The 22,521-nt window shown below is 36.2% G+C and overlaps 1 protein-coding gene across 1 annotated transcript in view; it reads right to left on the bottom strand.

Annotated features, from left to right (window-relative positions):
* ELP4 (elongator acetyltransferase complex subunit 4) overlaps window positions 1-22,521 on the bottom strand; it is a gene marked incomplete at its 5' end in the record, with an annotated part of 152,889 nt that overhangs the window by 114,769 nt on the left and 15,599 nt on the right. The window contains 2 exons of the mRNA XM_082485048.1: window positions 3,996-4,127; window positions 18,574-18,695. Coding sequence (XP_082341174.1) covers window positions 3,996-4,127; window positions 18,574-18,695 — 254 coding nt within the window. The remainder of the gene's footprint in view (window positions 1-3,995; window positions 4,128-18,573; window positions 18,696-22,521) is intronic.

Below are 22,521 nucleotides of genomic sequence, written 5' to 3'. Positions count from 1 at the left end.
CATACTCACACTGCAGAACAGAATGTCTTTTAAAGGTCGTTCGGAAGACAAGTTTGGATTGGTGGGTAAAATGAAATGCTATTTTGTTTGTACTTAAAAGCATGGAATTACTTTTGAAAAGTGACCAGAAATACCCCCAATAATTTCAAAAGTTTCTCAGTGCAATGAAAATTTTTTGGAACAACTTCTGCTCCAATTTCAACATCTGCTATTCTTGCTATATACAGGAATGACGATAGGTATTCTGAATTATTACAATAATGGGATCCAAAAAATTTTTTGTGTCGAGCAACAAATCATTTAGTTCCAACTTCAGTTATTACAGAAAGCTTGTGGTTTTCATCAACCTTGGTCTTGCTAATAAATTAAGTACTATAACAGTAGAAGGGAAGAATACAGACACGCCAGACATGGCCACGTATTTATAGTTAGCTTTCTGAAAGCAATCATGCTATGTATTTCCACAATCTTCTTTCATGCTTCATCTTACCAAAAATATATTAAACTGTTAAGATTAATTAGAACAATTTGATTTAGAGTACATATTTTGAAATTACTTGATTAATGGATGTTAGGCCTGATCAGTTATCAGAGAATATAAATAGTAACAATAATATAATATCTTTCCTACAAAAAACAATAGAATAACCAAACCAACCCCAAACTTTTCATTAAAACAAATAATTAGTTTTTAATTAAAAAAACACACAAAATTGCTCATGTATATCTAGTCATAAGAAGCAGATCAGTTTTACTCAAAAAAGATAGAAAACCCCATTCTCAAAGTCAGTGTTCCAATTTATTTATCAGCACCCGATTTTCAAAGCAGGAAGTCCAACAAAACATAGCAACCTACCAAAATCTAAATATTTTTAATGTAAAATGTAACTTTATTTAAAACAAGGATTCTGAAAGCAATTTAAACAGGGGCTGTTCTTTGGCCTATAATCTATTCTTTATCCGGATTACAGATCAGAATGTTTTTACTGCAATCTCTGCCAGAGCTCATCTTTTTATTGTGTACTTCCAAGCCCCCTTAATGTTTTAGAAAGGCCTTGACTAACTGAACTTTGATCTGATGTCTTCATTGAGAAAAGCTCCAGGTTGCCCATTTCAGATGCAAATCCTTACTGAGGCCCAATAGAGTTTAGTAAAGACAGCAAAAAAGAAGAAACAAGAAGTTTCCAGGATCCTCTTTGAGAATCCTGAGGCACATTGGTGTCCTTAATCCACCCTGCTGCATGGATTAAGGTAGGTGATAACCTCTCTTGATTCAAAAGAATAAGCACAGTGCCTACAAACTGGGTGGAGACTAGGATTTGGCTATAATAAAACACCACGCAATAAAAGCTCGGTCTATGTCAGAAGCCCATGAATAGGCCTCAATGTACTGCATTCCCAGGCTTAGCGGGGAAGCTTGCAAAAAGCCTACCTGAATCAAGTAAGCATGAATAATCTGCCTTAGCAGAACGACCATGGAGAGTGCGAAGCAGAGACCTTCCGTTCCTCTTAAGTTCGATCTGATAAATTTATTAGTGGACTGGAGGCTCAAGCCTGCTCTTTCCCGGATTCCTATCTTGCACAAGGAGAAATACACTAAATTGTCAGTGAGCAGAGCGTGCTTTTATGCTACCGTCTGCTGTTAATGTTTCTAATTGCAATACTAATGTGCTAGAAATCTCAGATTTAGGATGAATCAAGGCAGAAAATTGATTTCATGCTGTGACAGTTTATATATTGCCCCAAGAACATAAGCAGTTCATTCAAAAAAAAAAAAAAAAAAAAGAGCACCAAAAACCCCCACACTATCCTGCATTGCAAAACAGGCTATCCCTATACTCTAAAGTTTAAATGAAATTAACCTCTGATACAGATGAAAGCAACAAACTGGCAAAGGCACATCAATCACAACACGGCCTGTTACTCTTGACAGATTTCTTATAAATCTTCTGTCTTTTTCTGCTGCACAAGGTATATGCAATATGCAAAGAGAAACAGTGATAGATATGAAGAGTACTAATATAAGAACAAAGGTGAGTTAACTAGCTAGTCTATATGAGGTCTAATAAATGGGACGGGAATATCTGAACTATTAAGGAAAATCTCTTTTATTACTTAGAAATAAAACCTAAATTGGGCATCAAAAATACCACAAAGACAGCTTTTACTCAGCATTCTTACTTCATGTGAAGCCAGATATTGGATGGACAAGTTTTCTGCCAACATGTTTAGAGTTCTAGTTAAAAGCAAAGCTATTTTCTCTACTTCATACTTGGAATAATTAGATAGTAGTTTTTGAAAATGTACTAGCTTATTAGTTCAATCTGTTTGGAAAATAGTTCTTGAAACTGTATTCAATGTTATTTTTTCCTGGGCAAAGAAAATTTAAAGAATAAATCACAACCAAAATTGTTAATTAAATGATAGTACTAAGTGTATTAAACATCCAGGGTGCTGCAAGGCAACATCAGCTTTTTCCTCAATGGAGTATATTCGCAAATCAAATTAATTTAGCACAGCATCAAAATTTTATGATAACTGCATCATAAAATATTGAAAAAATATCAATTTCAAAACTATTTTTCACTAATTAGACTACCCTGAGGAATTTTGGGTATAGATAGCTTAAGAATTAGATTTTTATTTGCAAGTTTTATTTTTTTTAAATAAAATTAACATATACATTAAAATTATTGTACCTCAACTATTCAGAATTATCAGCATCCAATTCGGAAAGCGAAAATGATAACAACGGAAACACTCCACAAAAGATTGACCACTTTATTCTGTCTTGCATAATCAAATTTCCATAATCAACGACAGGAAAGTTATGTAGAGAAATATTATATTAGTGGATAAAGTGATTACTTCTATGAAGTTACAGAGGATGAGCGCACACCTAACTGGATTGTTTTTATGTTTTTCTATTTTCTTAGAAAACAGCACACTATTTGTTAATGACATACAATTGTTTCCATATTGATGTACAAGGAGTTCTGCTGGATTTTAAAGCAGACATTATTTTGGGGATGGTTCAGAGTGGCACAAGCAAGCTCCACAATAATAAAATTGATGAGATTTTATGATTACCCTGGAGGCTGTTTGATTTGGCATGTCACCATATATAAGTCTTTTCTGACACAACTATATAGCCATGTCTGTGCAATTTCACAGAAAGCCAAACATGCCAAGCCTTGTAAGATCATTTTGTCACATTCCAATTATGTTTTTTAAGAATACAACTGAACTTACTAGGCAGTTATGACTACAACTAAACCAGAATTTACAAATGTAGGCTAAAATGTATAGACAAACCAAGTTTTTTGTTCTAGACAGTAAGAAATGCTGTAATTTTATGAAAGGTTGCTTGTGCCATTGGATTAAGTAAGAAAGTCACCAGCCACAGGAGATATATTATTCACAAAACGCTAACTGTAAAGTCTGAAAGACCGACCACTGGACTCGTTTCTTATATTCTTCCTGCACAGTGATTAGTTTCTAGTGACAGTGAAGCTGATATAATCTCAAGTGCTTACTTTAGTTGTTATGCACATGGATAAGCAGGTCAACAGCTTGCTTCGACACAGTACTTTCACTGTAGGGATCTAGTAAGTCCCGTTGATTAAACCTACTTAAGTAATTTGTGTACAACTAAATTTGGGCAAAGTTTGTAAGTGACCAAATCATTCAAACTTTCCTAAAAAGCTGCCTCGATTTAAAAATGCTCTTTGAAAAATCCCATGGTACTTCAATGTTTTTTGCTTTTAAATTATTATTGTCTGTATTAAGTTCTACAGTTCCTGAAAACTCTCAAATTCCCTTTCTCTCTGTATCTATAGTAATCAAAAATATTGTGGTGTATGATAATTTACCCTCAGGAGGCAAACCTGTAACACTGTCCGTTAGCAGTTCTGTTGTCTAGATTCTACTGAAAAGCATTTGCTCTACAAATTCATTTTGACCGTAAATGGAAAAAAGTATGAAATACCGAGTACCTCCATTTTTGGTAAATTTTGGTAGCGCCAGGCTATTTTCATGGAATCCTGAAAATCTTCAGACTTAACAGATGTTGCTTCTTCTCCCAATTCATTTCTGTAGGTATCATCAAGCAAAGGGGCTGGAAGGCCCTACAAGTGGAGAGCAAAAGAATGTCAGTTACCTACAGTAGAAATGGCAGTTAAGATTTCTACGCCCTCCGAAAAAAAGGTAGCTAATACAGTTATCTTAATATAATGGACAGTTGTAAAATCTGTAACAAAAGTTGATTAAAATAACTGTTGTGAAAGACTGGCTTCTACTAACACTGAGCGTGAAAAAAAACATGTAATTACTCTGGGAAAAATGAATTATAGAAATGTAGAGAATGCAGAATGGAAATATCACATTGTATGTTGTACTTTACACAAACAACACATCTTGAGCAGCATCCATATTAATTTTTTAAAAAAATCTTTCCTTAAAGGTTAATCTCCTGAACTATTCTATTTCTGAGAATACATAAATTCCCTGCATAGTGAATTTAATACTATTTGATAATAAGATCACTTTTCTTTGTTAGCTTCTGTAAATCTTTTAAAAGTATTCAACAGACCACAACAGCCCACAGACACAGGCTGAAAACAACTGTAACTGGATGGTTTGAATTTTCTCTTCTGCTAAAAATCAGGCATGCTATCTACTAATGACAGATACCTCGTGAACACAAACAAGGGAGCAAAAGGAAGGGGAAAATATTTAATCCTGGAATTTTTATAAGTCTCTAATGCAAACATTTCTGGCTTAAAAAAAAGCATTGCACACAGGTGGATTTAATTGTTCTATGAGGACAGAACTGCAGCTGTGACTTAGGCCTAGGTTAGGAACAATGTTTTATTACAAACTTTCTGCTGGGTGGATATCAAGCACTGCATTCAGAACTTATGCAATGAGCTTTTACATCTACTACAGGAATGAAGTGCAACTGAGTTTTCTGATCCAACTTTATCCCCCACCTGTGCAAGCTGGAGGGCACAGGAACGCTTTATCTGCTTAAAATAGATCAAGACTTACTTGAAAACTAAGTTTTCATTAAGCAAAGATTCTTGAGAGACAACTGAGATGTGGTCTCAAGGGTTAAAAATATATAGAGCTAGCCAGTATCTCTGTTACAAGATATTAGGTGTGAAGACATAACAAAAACAAATTTGAAAACTTCAGAAGAAGAATCTCCATCAAAGTATGGGACACACATGAAACACTGAACATATTCAGAATTGATAGTGACCATAAACACCTAAATGACTTTCACAGCTTTATGTAGGCAGACATAGTACAAACAGACCCACACAGAAAGAAGAGAATGAAAATTTAAATGAATCCATTTGGGGTTTAGTATTATGCTAATTCAGTATTAAAGGATACAGGAGAGAAAACCTATATATAGTTCAATATGTAATATTATGAACAACATATTATTTTTGTTTCTTTAGTGTAAATTAACATAATATCTAAAATGATTGACAAAATTGAAAACAAACATTTCTAATCTCAGGACAGTTTCTGTCTCTCAGCGGTTATTCAGTACACCCTCTGAGATAAAAGGTAATGGAAGCTATGAAAACTTTTATGTAGTTACTTCAATAAAGTTGCAGAAGTAGAACAACTGAACTTACGTGTTTCAGCAGCTAAGCAGAAGATGCAAGCCACACTGTTGAGTGAATAATTTTATTTTATTTACTTTCTTTTTGCAAATGAACTGCAAAAGCCTGGTAAAGGCTCTTCATGAGAATGGTTATGTACAAAGTTCAATTTTCAGATTTCTTACAGCTTGTTTAAAAGACACACTTGTATGCAATAAACTTGTATTACAATGGTTGTGAAAATTAAGTGTTACGGGTAGGAAAGCTGCACAAAGATTATAATTTTAGGTTAGTATTTACAGCTTTCACTAAATTTACAGATTTATAACAGATGTTTCAGTAAAAAAAGAAATTTACTTTTGACTAAGTTTCCTTATATCTACCCTGAAAGAAAGCAGGGAAACTTTCAAAACAAAGAAAAAGATTTCTGACAGATAGGAGAAAATGAAAACAGAACACTGTAATGAAAGGTTCTGAGAAAGTATAAATCCAAACATGAGCTGACAAGCACGCCAATGCATTTCACGTATATGCAGATACAAATTATTTGCATTTACTTCTAAGAGCACTATATAAAGGATTTTTCTATGAAAGAAGAAAGATGTTATTTTGAATTTCTAATTTTATAACTCACGTATCCACAATAAAGAGTTAATTAATCTTATTTTCCAATTAAGGTGCTATTTTGAAAACAAATTACCAAACAGCTAAACTATTATGCAGATTTAATTTCCTAATACAGTTATTCATAGATTTAAGCTGCCTAAGGTAAAAAGGTCTCTCCTTTTCAATGAAGAGCTGCTGATATGTGATCATCTCAAAGTATTGCTCAATTATAGTAATTAAAAAAAATAAATAAAATCAACCTTCATTGAAAAAGTGAGTTCTGTAAAGGAGTAATTCCACAGGCCAAACCAACAGTTCCAGATATCTCTTCCATCAAGATCAACTGGCTCCCAGGTACTACCTGCAACTTTTTATGGTGGTGAGTAACCTCTATTTTTCTGAACACAAGTGCCAGCCACAGTTTGGAAGAGATCATGAAATCCTGCCTAAGCATTTCACCAACTCCTTGAGCTTGCCCGTTTCAGATCCTATCACCGATATAACCAGTTGCTACACTGCATCCTGCTGGAGTACCACTGGGCAGCTATCATATAATCCGCAAAATCGAAGTCCAGGAAATGGCATATTTTACTATTCACCTTTACTGCAAGTAAAGAGAAAAACAGAACCAATATTTTTCTCCTTGAGAATCACTGCAAATGCCTGACACTTAAACTACTTGTTCATTGTAATTATATAATAATTGGCAAAGACAATTTTGAGACAGGGACATCTAGCTATATGCGCTTGCTTTTATGTAATCCCACATACTGTATATTTTACACAGAGACTGTATTTTATGCTAAAATAGAACAGAGGTCAAGACAATAAGGGGTGAGAGGTTCTCCAAGTATTACTGATAAAAGTATAAGCAGTCAAACGCAGAACAAAACCTTCTTACAGGACCCTACATGGAAGGGAGACGTTACAAACACTAGCTGTTGGCACCCGAGAAGCTCAGTCCAAAACAATCAGAGACAGACATACTATCAGTGCAACACAATCAGGCACTGTGGTATGCCTTAACTGTTGCTAAGAATGAAGCCGATTAAGAGATCAAGGAAAAATGGTTTCACCTGAAGCTGATAAAGACTTTGGCTTCCAGAGATGAAAACCTATCTAAGTATCCATCTGAAATAGCCTTTTTTGCTATTATAGTTTACTATAATAAATAATTTTTTTGCTATTGTAGTTTACTTTTAACTTCTGACATAATAGATTTTATTCTGACATAATGAAAAACTTCTAACATTATAAAATGTTTAAACATGACTAAATCCACATAAAGCAACGTGAGAAAACCCATGACTCAGTAGCACAGCACTTAGGATATGCATCAGCTCAGGTCTATTGTACGCCGTCTTGTCCTTTGCTGCCCCACAGAAGGAACCCAGAGCACCTGAAGAACTCTCTCATACCAAGTGCAACTCATTTCCTCAGTCGCTTTTCCAAAATGCATTTACCTGATAACTGCCATGCCTAGCTGAAGAATATGTCTCTTAGATGTACCATGTCAGTCTGACCTCGGTGCCTGGCAAGGTTACAGAACAGATCATCCTGAGTGCCATTACGCAGCACATGCAGGTCAGTGAAGTGATCAGGCCCAGTCAGCATGGTTTCATGAAAGGCAGGTCCTGCTTGACAAAACTGATCTTCTATGACAAGGTGACCCGCTTAGTGGATGAGGGAAAGGCTGTGGATGTTGTTTACCTGGGCTTCAGTAAAGCCTTCGACACCATTTCCCACCGCATTCTCCTGGAGAAACTGTCTGCTCGTGGCTTGGATAAGCGTACTCTTCACCAGGTACAACCCCGGCTGGATGGCCGGGCCCAGAGAATTGTGGTGAATGGAGTTAAATCCAGTCAGCGGCTGGTCACGAGTGGTGTTCCCCAGGGCTCAGTAGTGGGGCCAGTTCTGTTTGGTATCTTTATCAATGATCCGGAAGGAGACTGAGTTGCACCCTCAGCAAGTTTGCAGATGACACCAAGTTAGGTGGGAGCGTTGATCTGCTTGAGGGTAGCAGAGGTCTACAGAGGGATCTGGACAGGCTGGATTGATGGGCCGAGGCCAATGGCGTGAGGCTCAACAAGGCCAAGTGCTGCGTCCTGCACTTAGGTCAGAACAACCCCATGCAGCACTACAGGCTTGGGGAAGAGTGGCTGGAGAGCAGCCTGGCAGAAAAGGACCTGGGGGTATAGTCGACAGCCGGCTGAATATGAGCCAGCAGTGTGCCCAGGTGGCCAAGAAGCATCGTGGCTCGCAGCAGAAATAGTATGGCCAGCAGGACTAGGGGAGTCATTGCCCCACTGTACTCGGCACTGGTGAGGTGCCACCTTGAACATTGTGTTCAGTTTTGGGCCCCTCACTACAAGGAAGACATTGAGATTCTGGAGCGAATCCAGAGAAGGCCAACGAGGCTGGTGAAGAGTCTGGAGCACAAGCCTTATGAGGAGCAGCTGAGGGAAGTGGGGTTGTTTAGCCTGGAGACAAGGAGGCTGAGGGGAGACCTTATCGCTCTCTACAACTACCTGAAAGGAGGTTGTAGTGAGGTGGGTGTGTCGGTCTCTTGTCCCAAGTAACAAGCAATAGGACAAGAGGAAATGGCCTCAAGTCACGCCAAAGGAGGTTTAGGATGGATGTTAGGAAAAATTTCTTCACAGAAAGGGTTATCAAACATTGGAACAGGCTGCCCAGGGAAGTGGTGGAATCACCATCCTTGCAGGTATTTAAAAGACGGGTAGACATGGTGCTTAGGGACATCATTTAGTGGTGGTTTTGGCAGTTTTAAGTTGATGGTTGGACTCAATGACCTTAAAGATTCCTTCCAACCTAGATGAGTCTATGATTCTATGTTCTTCTCCCTATGCAAGAAACGTGTTCGCGTGATACACTGAGACTTAGGACATTTCTGGGGGTATTAGGTCTCACAGCCAAATAATTTTCCATCCCAACAAACACTTTGCTCTAAAGGAAACATAACCTGAATCATATTCTTGCATGTGGTGGTTGTGAACTTTATGGCCTCTTATAAGGCTTTGTACATAATGCAGCTGCAATCTGGAAAAGGTAGTTTGCCTTTGGAGCCGACCAGTATTTTCAAGACCAATTGCTTGAGCTCCACCTCGTATATTAACTGTGTTAAATACATTCCAAGATGTTGTACTTAAGCACAAATAGGAAAGAAATTCCAATCCTATTCATGGTTGAAGTATATCTGTAATTTGAACACATTTTAGATATAGATTAATGAACAGAACTAATAAAGATTATTTACCTCTAGATTTGCAACCTAACTTTATCACTATTACCCCAGCTTCTGCTTACCCTCGTTTCCCTCCCATTTACACCAAACTGTATGAAAGAGAGGCAAAACGTGGTTGCTGTTTGAAGGTATGTCTACACTGACTAGAAGCCAACATGCATGTGTTCACCAGCCTGCTAAAAGCCTAAACACAACACAAAGGTGATCGCTAATGTTTTTCCTTAAGATGCACTGATTCATTATATCCCAGTCCATGATTTTCAAAAATCTTTCAACTAGATCTTTGTATAACCACATTTGGAAAGGGAGAGAGCTTAAAATTGGTTAGTAGGCTTGGGACTGGGAAGAATTACAGACACAGAACACAGTTATATAAACTTGCTTTATGGGCAATATTGAAAACTGAAATTGAAATGATCCAAACATTTCTGTTTAAATTCATATCCTCTTTTTACCTTCGTGATAACTAGAACTGGAAGAAAAGGCTTTACCCTTTTCTGACACTGCAAATGAAATGCTATTCTTTGTTTCGAGGAAATAGCTCTTTCCAGACCCAACCATGCCCGGGTGATACAGAGCACCTAAGTGAGAAAAAGTCTCCAGCTGTCATAACACAGGTATGTTCTCAAAGAGAAGGGCTGGCTGGTTGGATATATACTTCACAACTCTTCAGTGTCATGAAAGGTTTCATTACTGTCCGAGAACTACAAAGCATTCATCAGTTCTCAAAATGTTGTTAAAAAGAAAAGAAAAAATAAGAGAATTATGGAGAGGATGAAGCAGACCAGCAACAAAACAAGCCTGAGACTTCTTCTGGCACAGATAAACAAAAACGGAACTGAAAATTATACAGCAGAACACATACAGGGAGCAGTGGAGGGCATGGTTTCTATGAGTGACATTTAAAGATGGCTAAGCCTGGACTTTTCAAAATATCTGTGTGGGGGAGATTCAAGGGCAGGGATTTAGCACAACCCCCTTTCTCCCAGATTCATTACAAATTGAGAAACAAAGACATTAGTTTCCAGCAGCCTTGTCACATCATTACTTATGCTGGAGAAATGTACTTCTCTGTCATATATAAAAAGCATATATCATATATAAAAATTCTGCAGAAATTATCAGAATTTTAAAAAGGATTTGGGATTGTGAGCCTATTTAGGATTAAATAAATTTATATTCTTAGAATCAAAATCAGAATTTCATTTTTAAAAGTTACTTCCAAAATTTCATCCAGAATTTGGAAATAAAAGTGTTTGTTATTTAAAAAAAAAGTTTAAGAAAAGGAGAGTTGATTTATCAGCGGGTAATATCCCTATTTAACCTATTTCTGCTTAAAAATATCTCAGCTCCAACATCATATAGCTTTGAAAGGCTTTAGGACTGACAATTTCGTGGCATCAGTGCGCCAACTCCTGAGAACTGTTACATTCTCCCAGGCTAAAAAAAGACAAATCTCTCATAAGGTATATAAAAAAAACAAAGCATGTAGCAGTGCATTAGTTAAAATAATAAAAAAATACGCAGCATTTCTTGGGGTCAACTAAAATACAAGTCTTTGCTATGCAGCATGAATACACAAAACGGCAGACAAGTGCTAAAGTTCTTAAGTGTGGTTTGGTTGGGGCATTCGTCTGTGTCTAGAGTGAAATGTAGTAGGAAGGGAAAAAGAGAGAAGGAAGTTTGCTGCTCTGTTTTAAAATAAAAAATAAGTTCAGGAAATAAAAGGTTTTCTAAAGTGCTAATACAAAATGACAATGCAATTAAAGTAATTTTGTTTCCTACAAACCAAGCTTATGAAGGTTTTATTGCAAACATGAATTAATTTATTTCATTAATAAATCTTCTATCTTTGCAATAAAAAGATGTACAGCCCATATCTGCTAGCAATCCAGGTCCTTCTGTGTTTGCTGCCACATTGCTTTGCTTGCCTTGTTTTGGCAGATGCACGAAGCAAAATCAGATTCTAACAGTTTGACCTCTCTCACTTCTTATGTTCTCTAGGGGATAATAAAATCCAAGATACAATCCCACAGCAGTTAATGAAGCTTAACCTCACACCCTCTTAATTACCAATGCATTACACCAACTATAGGCATCATACTCCTCTCTAAGCTATTTTACAATGCTAAAGAAGTACTACTGTGCTATTATTTAGCAACATAATCCAAGCTGTATGCGAAATCCCTCTTATATAAAATCCTTTGATCCTTACGGGTTTCAATAACTGTATAATTAATAGTACTTAAGAATTTTAAACATTATCTATTTATGTATCAGTAAATATGTTGTTCACATGGTTTTATGCACCTATTTTGCAATGCAGTATCGTCACAGGTATGATTAAAGATGTGTGAAATAAAAAAAAAATTAAAGCGAGTACAATTCACTGTTGATCTCTAATTGCAACGATATTTAAATAGTTTAAACTCACATGAATTTAAGGCTCTTTTTCATTATGTTAATTTTTAGTATTTAAAGGACACCAGATGGTAAGTCAGGAAGGGTAAATATTTTCTTTTCAATAATGTATTATATAAATGTCAGTTTAAAAGGCCCTACTCCCAAAAGGGGGGAGGATTCTATTTTGATTGTAAACACTTGTGAAGACAAGGTCTATTGTTAAAGAACACAAATGACTGGATACAGAATTTTTCTCCTTGCAGTGCCCCTTGTACAACAATTTATTTTCATCTCCAGGTAAGGCTGTTCTACGGAAATTTTCCTTTGACGTTCAAAAGGACCAAATGGATGTCAACCCAGAAAAAATGAGAATTGTGTGAAGAGAAATATTCCTCTGTTTTATGAAATAAAAGAGGTCAATTGAAAGTACTCTAATGGGTATTTTTTTTGAACCAATGAGCATATATTCTCTACTTCACACGGACAGAAGTAAACCCTACAGTCAAGTGATACTACTCTTTGCTATAACTTCCTCACACAAGATTGAAACCCAGGAATGCGTACAAGAAGATTAGATGATGTTTTTTTTTATTTCATCTTTTTCTGGATCACTTTATGAATGAGTAAATAGTAATGAATACGTAAAAGACAAATACATCAAAAAAAGAGAACGACATGCTAAAGAAAGTAATGTGAAGAAACTACATAAAAATGAGACCGCCCTTGTCCAAAATTCAGTAAACTCTGCTGCGGTGTATAATGCACTGGCCTAAACAGTTTTAATAACAACAACATTATTCAGGAACACCTTTAGAGATGAGCACTGTAAACAATAGTTCACTAATGGAGTAAATCAATTCTACAAAGTTATCAACTAGATATGTAGAATAGTTATTTGTGAACACTGAAGCCGCAACATTTGAGTTTTTTAAGCTACTACTTTCATGATACATTTAACAGGTTAAGTAAGATCTGTTTAAAGAAACCCATAATTTCATAACTAAGATCATGAAAGAAAATATCCTAATAAACAGCCACGGATTGGTAGATAGGAAACGTGAAATTTAAGCCAAACATTTATTTGCTCTGGTTCTGGAAAATCTTTTTATTAGATCGGTCTGAACTTTTGACAAAGACTAAGCTTTACACTTTAGAGAGTTCCCAGCGTGGGTACTGCTTAAAAGGATTTCATTCTTTTTAAACAGAAGTGATTATTTTTTTCCAGTATCCTCTTTCACACCCATACAACTTCTCTGTCAAGCTTATGACACAGTTTTGTAATACAGAAAATTATATTACAATATAATAAAAAGATTTTCATTTTAATACAGAAAAATATAAAATAGATATTCCATTTACGCAACATGCAAGAAAAGTAAACAGATGAGCAAGAGCTATATAATAAAGAAATTAGATTTTTCAAAGGAACTTTTAAACTCTGAAACAGCTGCCAGGGTTAGGTTCAACCCTAGTCTTTGTGCCACAAGGCTATCTTTACTTCAGAAAGAGAGATAAAAGGTGGTAGGAAAGTTCAGTAGTGCTGTAACTGTAATTGGATTTCTGTGTATTAAGTGATAACATTTAACAGCACACAGCAGCTGAATCACTGTAACAAGCTCATGCATTTTGAAAATACAATTGGGAAAAAAAGAATAAGAGGAATATAGACCTGCTTGAATATACAGTTTTACCTTTCAAGTTGTTACGCTTTTAATTTCTTTCTGTAGCATCTAAAAATGTCAGATGACAGAAAAAATACCTCTTACATTCATACACAGCTTCTTTCACAACACCAAATAGCAAAGAGAAAGGAAGGAATGAGAATAGCGCCCTTTGAAAATGGAAGCTTGGAAAGCCCTGGTCATCAGCCTGATGACTTCTTCCAGGTTTGCATTCTTCCTTTTGACAAAACAATGTTTTAGAGTCATATCTATGAGATAAAAAATGTAAGCATTGTGGCTGAACGTACTTTAGTGGAATAAAAAAGTCCATGTAGACAGCTATACTTTTTTCAAGAGGTTGTTTGCGTACATGGTAATACAACATTGAAGCTCCGTGGGTTGCTTACTGTTGTTGTTTTTTTTAAATAACCTCAGAAATAACAAAAGTACATTCGGCTAGATTCTTTCTGCATTCATCTTTTCAGTGGGAAAAGAGTAAGTGTGCACTTTCTGTTCTTCAGGTCCTCTCAGTAAAAGCAGCTGCTTGGAGGTGGAATTTTTTCAGTCTTTTCCAAATGCCATGCTTAAGCAAAATGCCATATTTAAAACAGACTCTCACTTTTGTTTTAGAGATCTTTTCAGCTTGGTAGGAATTTTGAAAAAACTTGTTCCTGGAGTTTTTTTTGACCTTGTCCCTATTGTTTTTAATAAACCATGACACTTTTCTACACGCACTTCCCAGCTTCCTCACCAAGTGACTCTGCATTTTCCCTTTAGCGGTGGTTCCCTAGACCACTAGCGTGGTTTCTCCTGACTGACTTGACTTCAGGATACATCCAGCAAACACGGAATCATGGAGTTTCAGAGTTGGAAGGGACCTCCAGAGATCATCTAGTCCAACTCCCCTGCTAAAGCGGGATTGCCCAGAGCACATTACTCAGGACTGCATCCAGGCGAGCCTTGAAAATCTCCAGAGAAGGGGACTCCACAACCTCCCTGGGCAGCCTGTGCCAGTGCTCTTCAACACAGTGAAGCCGTGTGTCTGGTACATAGGCACACTAAGGGCTTTGCTACACAAGAGAATCTTCTGTGTAGTTCTCCAGAGAGAAAACTGTTTGCACATTCTTCATTTTCAAACCTGGAAGTACAATGACACCAGATGTACAAGGTAAATATTGCTTCATGTCTTAGTATGGTAAGCCTCAAAGGACCTGACTGGGGGTAGAATTTTGGGGAATGCATGAAGTCTATCCCCTACAGCAGAGGTAGGAAAAGCATCTCTACCATAAGCAGCGGGCTCATAGACTCTAGCAAAGTAATTTTTTTTTCTTGAGGGATGTGCTCTTTACCCTCTCTTCTTGTAAGAGAACCTGCAAAAGGCAATCTCAACAGATTCCAGAAGTATCCTGTAATAAAATTCCAGCTTGAAAACAGAAATTCCATAAAAATGCAGTAATCATACAAAACATTCTTCAACTTTTCCACAGGAGATGAACAGACGCAGCTCTAGAAAGCAATTCTCGACCTCTCATTCTTCCACCTCAGGTGTTCAGGTTCACTATGGAATGGTCATAGAGGTAGCACTGGGCAGGGTCCCTCAAGGAACTTGATGGGCTTCTGTTTCCCAGCACATATAATGACCAGTAAGTCTTCCTCTCAAGACAAACTCTGCCCAGAAGTCAGTTGGTACCCAGCCTAAGTTGGAGTGTATGCAAGCCTGTTCTAATTTTGGTTACAGTGATGTTCAAGGAAGTATTCAAACTTGTATGTTCCACTCTCAAACACATACACTATATGAAATTTCAAAATAGCTGGCATTAACTTCAGATGCTGAATTTAGAAAAAAATAAAAGCCACTAAATACAGTGAAGTTAAGGAAATAGATACAAGAAAAAAACCAAACATCTATTTTATTAGTTTCTCTTTGTTTTTAAGCTTGAGCACGTAACAGCCTTTTAATTTGTAGTCTAAACTTAATAAGGTATGATACTGAAAACAGAATGTTAAGATATACTGTTTCCTTCAGTCATTTTATTATTGAATTAGTTTTCCATTTACCAATTTATTTTATGATCTATCACAGAAGTATACCATACTATTTCTTACATTATATACTATTCTCAGTATTTATGCCCATATAGTAAAACGTTGCCTTTTGTTGAAGAATATAGATTGAACAGAAATGCTCTCAAATGTTTAAAATACTTTCTAAAAAACAACATGTATATAGTTCTGTAGGTTTTACCAGAGGTGTATAATTTTTCAGCATTACGTCTTAATGCCAATTTCCTGAAGGAGCTTTGACTACAAAAGGCATGAATATATTTTCAAAGGATGATGGATAAATTGGTGGGTGGAAATATAATATATCTTAGGCAGCTGATCAGGGCTTTTTATCCTCTGCTTGTCTTTTAGTTATACACAATTTCAAGATAATTATGGTCTATAAGAATGTCTTTTCCCCTTCCTACTACCAGCAATATTTGTCTTGGTTATAGGTTCAAGAAACTTCCAATCACATCATAAAATTAGAATAGGGCAATTATGGCATCTCAGCAGAGAACTGAATGTATAAATAGACTGACCACACAATATGGACATAAGGCAGCTAAGGAACTCCCTTTATGTAAACCACCAGTTAATTAGAATACTAGCTACAGAATATACCTGGATTTTATAAAATAAAACCAAGCATCAAATGTATAATTCAGGTTGATATGTACCATGTCTATGTTGCCTTTCCAGTAAAGAATACAGTCCAGTCAGATACTGAAAATAAATTCATTACTAATCTCATTAAATAAAATGCAACGTTATCCAACAGTCAGATATGTTATATTAAAATCCTGACTTGGTGGAGACATCCAAACCCCACACAGCTCACCTTTGTGACAGGAGAGGACTTCTTGAAGCACCCAAAGGTCCTCTGTTTTAAAGGTCAAGTGAGGCGGCTGTTGTTAAAAGTCCTCTACTTATATGATTTGGAAACCTAACTGTGGCCAATGCCAGCCTTAGATTGACTTTTCCAGGTGAGGCAATAATGTTTTTTAGGTAACGCATCCTGGCATTTCAAGAAGTGCCTAAGCCTGCCACGTGTGAAAGTACGTAATTTAATAGACTGATGCCTACCATATTACAGGGTTACTTCACTGAAGCAATTTCAAGACAGCAAAACAAATCAGAGAAATCTACTCTACTTTGCCTTGTCTGTTAAGCAAAGGAAGTGTTGAATAGTTAAGGTAAGAGTAGAAAAGCATAGACAAGAGTACTGTTGGATACATAAACACACAAATGGAGGAAGAAAACAAGACAAAATTATGTTTTCCTCAACTTTCCTGTAGTAATAGTGTCTACCCATTTATAATCTCTTATTAGTAACAGCACTATGGAGTTACAACAGGGGAATGCAGTATTATTGCCTAATGTCTACCACCGAAAAGTAAGAAGGAAAATGTACTCCACATCAGACAACGGAGCTCAGTAAGTCACATCGAACTAACTGACCAGAAACTCAAACTGGTACAAGGGCAGACATATGTAACAATGTCTGTTGATAAACTTGTAAAAGGATAAAGAACAGGAGCTAGGAAAAAATAGGACAGGCTATGACCAATTGATTCAAAAGTGAAGGAAAGAAGAATAAAATGTATGTTAGCTACTCCAATTTAAGAATTTTTAATGCAATGCAATAAAAATATTAATTTGAATAATTGAATCTTGATGAGAACAACCGCAATGATCATGTTTTGTACAGTCAGAGAGTCAATGACTTGATTATCAGTTATCACAGAATCACAGAATAGTCAGGGTTGGAAGGGACCTCTGGAGATCATCTAGTCCAACACCCCCCCCCCCCTTTTTTTTTTTTTTTTTTTTAAATTTCTGATCCTGAGCTTGGAGGAAGTGACGCTTAAATAGCAGCCAGTTATTTAAAAACAAATATTATTTAAAAATATAGCACATTCTTATGTAATTCATACTTCACAATCAAATTATAACCTGTTTGTTTAGGGCTATATTCTAAACCACAAGAACAAGTGATAAAAAATTCACCTCTAAATGAACCCTCTTTAGGTTCAAGATCATAAAAAAAATTATTAGATTTTTCATAACTAGAATCATAACATTTCAATAAGAACATACTTCTTTCCGAATACTGAAGATAATATTGAATAGATAAGGCATAGAATATATCATCACTAGGTAGGAAAAAAGAAAAGTAACCATTTTGTCCAGAAACAGTCTCTGAAGACTCTTAAGGAAATAGCCAGACTTCACTCGATGCAGAAGTAATCACTAAATTGTATGTTACTTTTGATATTAAAAAAAGCAGCCTTAGGAAGACATAAAATATTTAATGAAATTTTGTAAGATTATGCTCACGGTTCAGCATTTTTTGCAGTGTTGATTAGGCTTTTTCCTTTATATAATTTCCTTATAACGGAAACAGCATTTGATTAGGAGCTCACTGAAGTCTGAAAGGAACCTTTCTATATGACCTGATACAAAGCTGACCATGTTTCTTAGCAGAACAAAGACAGTCAGAATGAAAAGTACATGTAGAGGAAGTTGTAAAGATGTTAAATGATATTCTTTTTCTGTAGGAAGCTACAATAAATATCTACACAAATTGTATACTGCTTCCACCACAATATATTGGAAGCAGCTTAACTACCCTTCCTCATAGGCAGGTACAAACTGTAAACAGTTGTGTTTACTCAAACCATTCAACTAAGCCAGCTAGTCTGTCTTGGTTTTGTCCATAATCAAAATAAAGGATAAGTAGGCTCCTACCCTGATTTGGCCGTGGGAAGATCTTACTCCATTGTCCACAGATGGAAGCTACTGAGCTAAATTTCATGCCCAAATCTGGCTAGTGTAAATACTCCTAGATTTCCCAACACATTCTTATGAATCACCAAGATAATGAATTTCATACTACACAAGATATACACTTTAAAATGTATTTAAATTCGTTAAGAGATTACAGCTTTACTTGTCAAAAGCTATGAGTCTTCTTTACCTTTAAGATGTTGTCAGGATGCTCTTTAGCAGAAGCAACAAACAAGTCATGTCCACAGACAACTCCCTCTGCGAGAAAATACTTGAACAACAAATTGGAGTAAAGACCGTATTTATCTTCCTCTGTGAAAACAAAAATGGTTGGAATTTTTTCTTTTTTGTTAGATAATCACCCACCTGTATTTTCACAACACTACAAAAGCCCTCTTTTGGTCTACTTCCTTGAGTATATAATGTACAACAGAGATAATAAGTAAAATGTGATTCCAAAGCTTTAAAAGTAATGCCTGATAACACTGCATTCCTAATTTTTCAAGCCAGAGAAATAGTTATCAATCATGTATTTGATTCTAAGATACAGATGGGATACAGCAATAGTGCTATCTTTTGAAAAGCATCCTTTGCCAGTTAGAAGAAATAGCCCATTCTATCTTTTCTTATCTCATTGACGGTGAGCAGGGAAAACTCTCTGGATTCAGGCTGAAAAGGGTATGGAAGACACATTACAATCTAAGTGATGCCATTTTCCTAAATGTCCTCTGGATAATAGTAGATCTTTTCATTTGGTTTATGGAGTTTTACTTGAACTAGAAACAGCTCAGCTGACAACTTCTACTAGGCCTCAAAATGTGCCCAAGAAACTTAAAATTCAAAAGCAGAGAAATCTCCCCGCGTCTTACTGGTGGAGACGGTGTCTTTTGAGGACAAGACAAAACCTCCTATGTCATGCTTTTTTCTTGCAGGCCCTGACAACAGAGGAGAGTTGGGAGGTGACCATACCCACCCAAGTACTGAGGACAGTGACTGTGAAAGGGAAGAGGTCCAATGAGCATGTGCACTCCCAGGATGCTTTTCAAAATTTAATCACATTTGGCATGCTAAAGCTATATAAAGGTATCATTTCTTATAGAGACATTCTTACATCTGCATTTATTTCAAAACTGTGAGAACTACAAAAATAGTCAAAAAAATACATATATTGAAAAAACAGACAATTTGAAATGCCATTTTCGAAAGTTATCCAGAGCAAAGTCAGGAACATATTCAAAAGACACATGAACTCATAGTTTAAGAAGTGAGACAATACTTGTTAACAGACATTGTTAATACTAGCCTACTGAAATAAAAATGGAAACTCCCACTGACTTCAGAAAGGCTAACTCTTCCGTCAGCTTCTTTGTTGCAAGTATCAGAAATTACCAGAATTCGAAAGTCTTAATGAGATTCATAGAATTAAAACTCAAATCATAACTCAAAACTACGGGGGAAGTGAATGAGTAAATAACAATTGAAATTTAAACCATCTCTGATTTTCTTTATTTTTAGGAAATATAAATAATAGCAGTGTTAATGCCACCAAGAGAAATTCCTAACAATGTAACTACCCGATTAATTGTCCAGTAAAATTTTAGATCATGCCCTTTGGAGCGACATCTCTCTGACATGTATTTAGAACCATATCTGAAATATTTTGTTTGGGAGAAAAGTAAACGCAACAATGTAAGGTTTCACTTTTTCATCTGTTAATCTGGCTGCTGGAAGATGATACACAGGTATGTTGTGGCAGAAAAATACAGAGATAGATTTTCTTTATACAGAACCAACAAGACTCTTAATCCATCCTTTGTGTGACTTGGAAACAATTTCCTCCCTATTATGAATCACACATGAAAATATTAAAAGAAAAACCACAAAACCAATAACAAAGGCTGAAAATAAGAAATTTGACATTCATATCTAACTTGTAAAAAATACTAAGGAAAACAAAAAGAATATAACTTTGATATGTACCAGAATAGTACGTTTTGGAGCTTAAGAGTCAAAAAGAACCAATGAAGTGAAATGGGATGAAAGGAAGGAAGGAGATGTATAGCCAAAAAGGAGAAAGAACATTAATAGCAATGGAGAAACTTAAGAAACAAATCACAGAAAAATAGTGTTGCACTGCTACGCTCCTGATGATATACACAAATACTGACACTTTCAGTGCTTAAATAAACAAGAGAAAGAATTTCAAACCACAAGTTTTAAAATTCAGTGGATATGGAACAGTTGTCTCAGAGATACTCCCCATCTTCCATGGGATATTGGGCAAAACAGATTTTTTTTCCTGTTGTTTCTTTTTTTTTTTTTCACTTTTAAAGTTACCAGATACTTTTTGTTTTGTTAAAAAGTAAAAGATATAAACTTAAAATATGGAAAATTTATTTCTCTCATTTCTTTCTTATTCATTCTTCAGAATAATCCCCAAAGATATAGTGTCAAGATTACTTACTTTGTTGTTAAAGAGAAATACTTATTTAAAAATTTCCCTTTCATTAAACCCAAGAAATAAAGTACAAGTGACTCTAAAGCCACGTTTCGAGATAGAGAAAAATGCTTGATAACACAGTAGCTAAGACAGGAAATTACATAAAACTGGGCATCCAAATGAGCCAAAGGGAATACAATAATTACAACGCTATTGCTACTAGTACTAGCCATTGATATATGGGTTTTAAGAACTCAGATGGTATTAATATCATTCACCTTTGATAATGTTAACCTGCTTAGTAGGCCACATTAGCCTTCTAATAACACATTTATCTTTTTTAAAAATAAGTCTAGTGAAAAATACAGTCAGATCAGTATCGTGACAAGTACAGCAGTGACAACTCCTTACTGTTGACAGTGCTGGCTTCCCGATTAATATTTCAGCAGAACCAATTTCAAAAAGCATTACAGAATTACAAACTGCAATTTCCTTGAAAGTTTGGGGCTTTTAGAATCATAGAATGGTTTAGGTTGGAAGGGACTTTCAAGATCATTGAGTTCCAACCCCCCTGCCATAGGCAGTGACACCTCCCACTAGACCAGGCTGCTCAAAGCCCCATCCAACCTGGTCTTGAACACTTCCAGGGATGGGGCCTCCACGACTTCCCTTGGAAATTTTTTCAAGCCCCTCACCACCATCCCAGTGAAAAATGTCTTCCTGATATCTAATCTAAATCTACTCTCTTCCAATTTAAAGCCATTACCCTTTGTGCTATATCTACATGCCCTTGTAAAAAGTCCCTCTCTAGCGCCCTTCAGATACTGGAAAGCTGCTATAAGGTCTCCCCGGAGTCTTCTTTTCTCCAGGCTGAACAATCCTAACTGTCTCAGCGTGTCTTCATAGGAGAGATGCTCCAACCCTCTGATCATCTTCGTGGCCCTCCTCTGGACTCACTTAAACAGGTCCATGTCCTTCCTAACGTTGAGGGCTCCAGAGCTGGATGTAATATTCCAGGTGTGGTCTCACGAGAGCAGAGTAGAGGGACATATTTTACTGCCATATGCCTAAAAAGCCATTAATAGTGTTACTGAAGAATTGTTTTCCCAGTAACTCAGCTCTGTACATTGTGCTGTGACTAAGGATGTAGATCCATATATGAGACTAGGATGGAGATAAGACTCAATTCAGATAAAACTGAAGCACTACAGTTGCAGAAACAAAAAGTAGAACTGACACTGCCTAAAGTTTTGAAGAAGTATTAAAGTCTTATTTTGTAAATATAGTCTCAGGAGACTACTTAGATCTTAAATTGCTTCAACAAGAGGGAAAAAAAACCCCATATGCATAGTAATTCTCCCTTATAACTGCAGTCCAGGAACACATACAGCTCCTTGCTCCCTAAACGTTGGCTCTCTCTAGTTATTTATGCTTTGGTTGCTTACTGCAATATAATTGGTAATATCTTATTCACAGTATGTTGACTTCCACGTGCTAATCTCCATCTATGAAACTCTCAATCTAAGAACCAAAGCCCCCTAGAAAGTGACAGCATGATATGCATGTACTTATTATTTTTTTTTTCCAATTTTCTGAACTACCTGAAAGAAGCCACCAAGCCTCCCATATAATCACATCACTGCAGCAGATGTCAGTGGAGGGAGATATTTTTTGTTAGATCTCCCTCCCTTTGAAAAA

This window comes from Vanellus vanellus, assembly GCF_965231255.1.
Source record: "Vanellus vanellus genome assembly, chromosome: 6".
Classification (NCBI taxonomy): Eukaryota; Metazoa; Chordata; class Aves; order Charadriiformes; family Charadriidae; genus Vanellus; species Vanellus vanellus.
The sequence above is the reverse complement of the archived record's forward strand: the minus strand, read 5'-3'. Positions and strand labels throughout refer to the sequence as shown.